Genomic DNA, 5748 nt, shown 5'->3' with positions numbered 1-5748 from the left:
GCCTAAGCCTGCTGTAATTAAAATACAATAACCAGTAGGCGATGTAAAAAATTCAGGAGCTAATTCAGTGTGTTCTTTAACTCTTTAACTAGGAGCAGTAGAGAGAGATGATGCCGTACGTAAGTGATACTCTGCAGCTTTTTTTTGTTCACTCCCAGATCATCCAACGTTTGGCACTGTGCTCGGAGACACCTACGTTGTTTCTCACGTACTCAGTGCAGATGCACGCACACACATACAAAGGAATGTGAATATATTTGCACTTCTCACTCAGAAGAGCAGGCTATCAACAGAATAATCAGGGGGAGAGAGTTTTGTGATACGACACGGTTCGGTTGTCCAATCAGTGGGAGAAAAAACAGAAGACTTGCACGGAGCCCCATCTTGGTGAATCCGGGAACAAAAGTTCTCGATCTTCCCTCTCGCGTTGTTCTGTGCCATTTTAACAGCAACGAAGAGAAATCGCAATGCGTGGAAAACACATGGCCAGGTATACATAGGTAACCTCCAAATACTTCCATCCTCGCTTCCAGCTTGGTACAACCTTATGGGGTAAATGGATTTCAGGTGCCTTTTTCAAAAAAAAAATAATATATATATATATGTATTTCAAATAATGCACAAACACATAGCTGGGTGGCTAAGTAAGAATGCGGGTGCGATGCTGAATTTGACAGTGATATCCAGAAGTTGAGGCCGTGCATCATGAAAGGAGCGCGGTGGCAGTGGTGTTGGGGGATGCCAACTGCCTGCTTGGTGATGGGATTCTAAAATCCGTACTAGAATCTGTAATTCATTGGCTTTAGGGAATACAGTACCTGGGGAGGTTAATTATATATAGTCAGAAGCATATCTTGCCTTTTTTTTTTTGTATTAAAATAGATTTATTTTTCATGCCTATATGTGTTTTGGTAATACCTTCCTCGTGCTCTGTATGTACATAAATACCTCTCTTTCTAATAATCTGTCCATGCATTCTGTACTATTGGCTGTCATAAAAGATTGCTTGCCGCTGAACTTGGAATTTATTAAAACAATGATAGGGGGATAATCGGCATGCAACTATTTTCAGGATGTGACAGACTACTGAAAAGCAATTTCAGTCAGTCTGTGCAGCTTAGTTTTCAGAGGGCCTTAGGCACATTATTGATTAAATTCTCATTTGGAAAGAAAGTAGGAGCTTTTATATGCATCTCTAAGTTGGATGGTATGGTAACTTGAAGGTATTGACTGGCTGTGTGATATACGACGGTCACAGTTGTCTTTTACTAAGAGGAGCACAGAGTGATGCTGGTTGTCATTCTTACTCTGCTGTGTGGCAGCGTAAATAGTCCCCTTTCTAACCAACCTGGTGGGAAAAGTCAATATCCCATCAGCAAAGGAGGTAAACACATCAGGAGCTGTGTCCTCTCTCATCTTCCCTGCTCTGTATTACTACAGTTCTTTAAATCTCCTCTCCCCAGTCATCAGATGCACTTGTGTCATTCAAATGCATCGTGTGGCTGTGCCGCGGGGACGGCTGCTGCCTGCCGCCAGCCGCCGAGCCCCCGGCTGCCATTGTCTTATAATTGAAACTTAAAATTGGCCTCGTTACTTCAGCGAGGCCCCTCGTATTCCTCCGTCCTTTTAGTCCACCCTTCCCCGCTTGCCTTCACGAGAGGAGCTGCCTCTAAGAAACGTTTGAGGCGTGCTGTCGGGGAGGTCAGCGTGTGTAATTAAAGTTTAGGTTCGGTGATGGGGTGTGGGGGCAAATGCTGCTGGTGGAGAGGCTGGGGCTGAGCCCGAGCTGGGCACGGGCCGTGGGGCATTGCCCTCTACTTTCAGCATCATTTTGTTGTGTGCCTGGTTGTTCCCGTGTCTTCCCACGCTTTTTTCGTACCTGCCAGCTGCTCCTGCACCTTGATGCCTTTCACCTTGGTCCCTCCTGAGCTCCAGGACCATTTAAAATATTTCAGCCGAGTTTTGAACTACAAGGACGACATTTCCTGCAGTTTGTTGGTACGGACAGCATGGTTTTGCTAGCACGTGAGCAGCGGCAAATGAGCCCACTCTCGTGTTCTTTAGTTGGGAAACACATAAATAACCTTGCTAGTGCCGAATTGATGGCCAAGCGGGTTTGGTGTTTTTATGGATCTGGTTATTACAATTTTCATGGTCTGTTTAATTAAACCCTACCATGAAGTCATTTCAGGATTGTTACATGTGCCTGTGCTGTAGTGACTCCAGTCTGTTAATGAACGGGTTCTTGTAATCTAAGTTTTCTTTGTGTTCCTGGTGTAGTTTAAGGAGTATTTAGTTCCGCTAATAAGCGCACTTCCATCACCGTCCCAGCAATGGCAAGAGGGTTGTGTTTTCAGCCTGATGGCTTCCTTCATTTGCCCAAACTGCCCAAAGCTGTAAGTATAATAAATACCTAGAGCTGGACACACATCCTCGCAAGGATGCACGAAAGGTGCTTTTAATCAACGTCCTCAGTTACTCCGACTGACACCTCTAATTGAAATCTTAATCGAGTTTTTAAAGGTCTTGTGGCACCGTGCAGAGCGCCCGAGTGGAACTTGGTGAATAATGCGGGAAACGGGAGCGGGCGACAGCCCCTCAGTAAGACAGTGCTGGTTGCGTGGTGCGCTGGTTAATCTCTGAGCTCTTCCTAAACCCGCCGAGGCTCTGCAACAAAGTCTGTCCGTACATCCTCAGGGGGAGGATTTCACAAGCCCCAGGGTGCAGCGATGGCTCCCGTTAGCCACCCCAGCTCCTCGTGCAGCACCCCTTGGCTTGGCCACCCAGGCTCGGTCGCCTCGCACAGGTTTCCCAAATCCCAACATTTTTTACATCTTGACTTGATGAAAGCCATTTGAACAGGGACGGAGGCTTCTTTGTTCTGTTTGCGAAGCGTAAGCAGATGACGAGCGGAAGGGAGATGGCAGCTTTCAGGCTCGCCAGCTCCAGCGGTGCCCCAGTGCTGTGCCCCCGTCCTGCTGCAGCCCCCCCAGTATAGCGGGAGGGGACTGCCTGGGGAGAGGCTAGTTTGGGGCTACATCCTCCCTGGGTGTCTGGTAATGGTGCAGAGTATTACACTGCCGATTTCAAGGTGTGATTGCAGATGTGGGATTTGGATAGGAGCTGGTGTTTCCAGAGCAAGGAATGGGCTTGATAGGAGGAGCACCACTGCACCACATCTGCACCAAGTTGGCACTGACGTGCATCAGTAGAATATTTTCCTCTTTTAGCCTTTGTCCGCAGCCTTTGTAAAGCGAAAGCCAGGCAATCGCCCAAACAAAATCCCTGGATTTCTTTTTTTAGATGGCATAAAATTTCACCAAAAAAAAAAGAAGTAGAATAGTCCTGACTTTGTTGCTTAAATATGTACGAGCCGGTATGTGTGCGCGTGAGCTTGCACACACAAACGCACCAGCAGGTTATGTCTTGCACTCCAGACATTTCTTCATGGGGATTATTGAGCAAATATTTGGGGAATGGCTGTCTTCATTTGTGTATCAGGCAAAAACGATGCATCCTTACTGAGATACTGGGCACCTTTGTTGTAGGGTGGGACCGTGTGGAGTTCACTGCCACCTTTCCTCCCAGCCCCTCTGTGGTGCCAAGCACCCCGACGCCCGTCCTGCCCCCGGGCTGTGCGTGGGAGCACGCGGCAGCGGCGTCGAGCCGGCCCCAGGCTGTGCCAGCGCCAGCAGGGGCTTGGGAATCGCAGCTTGGTTCCCTCGACTGATCTGCAGCCAAGCTCGCAGCAGGCAGATTGTCCCCTGCCACAAACCCTTGGGGGCTCTGTGGAGTTCTCATTACGTCCAGGAGCCTGCTCATTTTGGCTGGGCTCTCGTGGAGCCACTCGGTGCTGTTGCCCTGTACGTCCTCTGGCCGGGACGCAGGTGGAGCCGAGCCCTCCCTGCAGCCGCGGGTGCAAGGCAGCTGCAGCCAGAGAGCTCGCCTCAAGCAGTCTGTGAACAAATGAACGCTGCCCACGACTGCCTCCTCCTTTCTCCGTGAGTCGGAATACCGTGGTTCACAACATGGTGAATGCCAAAGTACTTTCTTTTTGCCGTCTTTTAATCCTTCTCTGTTTTGTTTCTTGTCTTCGTTCTTGCAGAGTACGTGAAGAAGAAGCCACTCAGAAAAGAGGTGACTGAGGCCTACAAAAGACTGAAGAGCACGGTGGACAAGTGTCTGTCCATGAGTGCCTACTCAGAAGTGAACCTCGGCAAGCTCTTTGCCATCAGCATAGGAAGATCTGCGGGAGAGCCCAACAATGAAAGACAGTGATGGGCTGAAAGGGGAGGGAGAAGAGAGGCAAGCTCCTTGCTTAAAAATAACGACCTCTTAAGCAACAGCCTATTTCAGGATGCACAATAATGTTTTAACAATCTTGTTCCTTTGGTGGAGGAAGAACAAAAGATGAAAACGGGACACATGATCCACGGGGACCTGAAATACTCGAGGCGGTTTTTATCTTCGCTTCTTTTCTTCGCCGAGAAGCCAGGGCTATTCAAATATGGAGTAGTTGATTTTTGCAATATATTTTGTTGTGTATGTAGACCTATGAGGGAAAAGGGGGTGGGGGAATTGCTGCTTTAATTGGATAATTCCCAGTGAGAGTTGCTGGAATGTAAGTGATCCTAGACTTTGCTCCAGGGTATTTAGTAGAGGTGCTCTCAGGAAGAGAGGTTAGTAGAGGTCTCAGTAGGAGCACTAATGTTTTGCCTTTTCACAGTTTATCTTCTTCCTGATCATAAACATACCAATTAAAAACAATGCTAAACCTAAATGCCTTTCAATGTCCTACTACCTTCAGAATGGAGGTAGGGAGGCTTTACTTTCTACTGCGTGAAAGGGCAAGATGGATGGAAGGCTGGAGGCACCAGAACCAGGGGACCATCTTTTCGCTGGGAGTCTTCCCGAGCATCGTAAAGCATGCTGTTTGGCCAGGTTGGAAATTTCTTACGTGGATGTATAGACATGCACATGCACAAAAAAAATCTTTGTACATACGCAGAATAAAAATGCATTTCGTTTATTTCCATGCAAAATATTTGAAAGCAAGCGATCAAGAGGGAGACATATATTTCAGTTGGCATTGTAAGCAGTACTGGGGGAAGGGAAGGAGGAAGAATCAGAATCATTGTTGCTGTTCTGTATAATAATTACTGTATCGGTGGTTTTAAAGGTTTTGTAAACAAATTGTATTTTCTGTTTACTTTTAGTAAAACGACAAGCAGATATGACGAGAAAAAAACGTAAATTTGGGTAGAGCTTTTGTACACCAAATATTGTTGTACTCATGTTTGCTGTTAAGTTTGCAATCTGTTATATTAATGTAAGATTATTAAAATGTTCTTTTAAATCTTTAACAGTATAAACTGTAAATTTTCTTAGCACTTCAAAGAAAAAAATAAAATTTTCTAGAAAAAAAGAACTGGATTGGATCATCTGACTACTAGAAATGCACTATGCAAGGTTGCTTGAAATGTTCCCTGGGTTGACAGAAGTGCCCACATGTCCATTTTTAGGATGCCTAATGAAGCTCAAAGAAAAAATAAGAACATCAACAAGAAGGCGTTGGGTACTGAAGGGATGTGCGTGTCTGGGTTGGTGGATTTTATGACTTTCATTTGTCCCTAAGTGGGAGCTGCACAGAGCGTTGGAAGATACCGTGTGCCGAGATGGGTGATGTCTGATCGAATGGGCCTAAATACAGGGTGCCTCTGGGGCTAAATCCTTGGGGTTTTCATAGTA

At 46.5% G+C, this 5748-nt stretch overlaps 1 protein-coding gene across 1 annotated transcript in view; it reads left to right on the top strand.

Annotated features, from left to right (window-relative positions):
* Positions 1–5423, top strand: part of POLA1 (DNA polymerase alpha 1, catalytic subunit) — a 201225-nt gene extending 195802 nt beyond the window's left edge. Inside the window, exon 37 of the mRNA XM_035329060.1 lies at positions 4106–5423. Coding sequence (XP_035184951.1) covers positions 4106–4278 — 173 coding nt within the window. The 3' untranslated portion in view covers positions 4279–5423. The remainder of the gene's footprint in view (positions 1–4105) is intronic.
* The last annotated feature ends 325 nt before the right edge of the window (positions 5424–5748 follow it).

The sequence above is a fragment of the Oxyura jamaicensis genome, chromosome 1 (genome assembly GCF_011077185.1).
Source record: "Oxyura jamaicensis isolate SHBP4307 breed ruddy duck chromosome 1, BPBGC_Ojam_1.0, whole genome shotgun sequence".
Lineage (NCBI taxonomy): Eukaryota > Metazoa > Chordata > Aves > Anseriformes > Anatidae > Oxyura > Oxyura jamaicensis.
The sequence above is the reverse complement of the archived record's forward strand: the minus strand, read 5'-3'. Positions and strand labels throughout refer to the sequence as shown.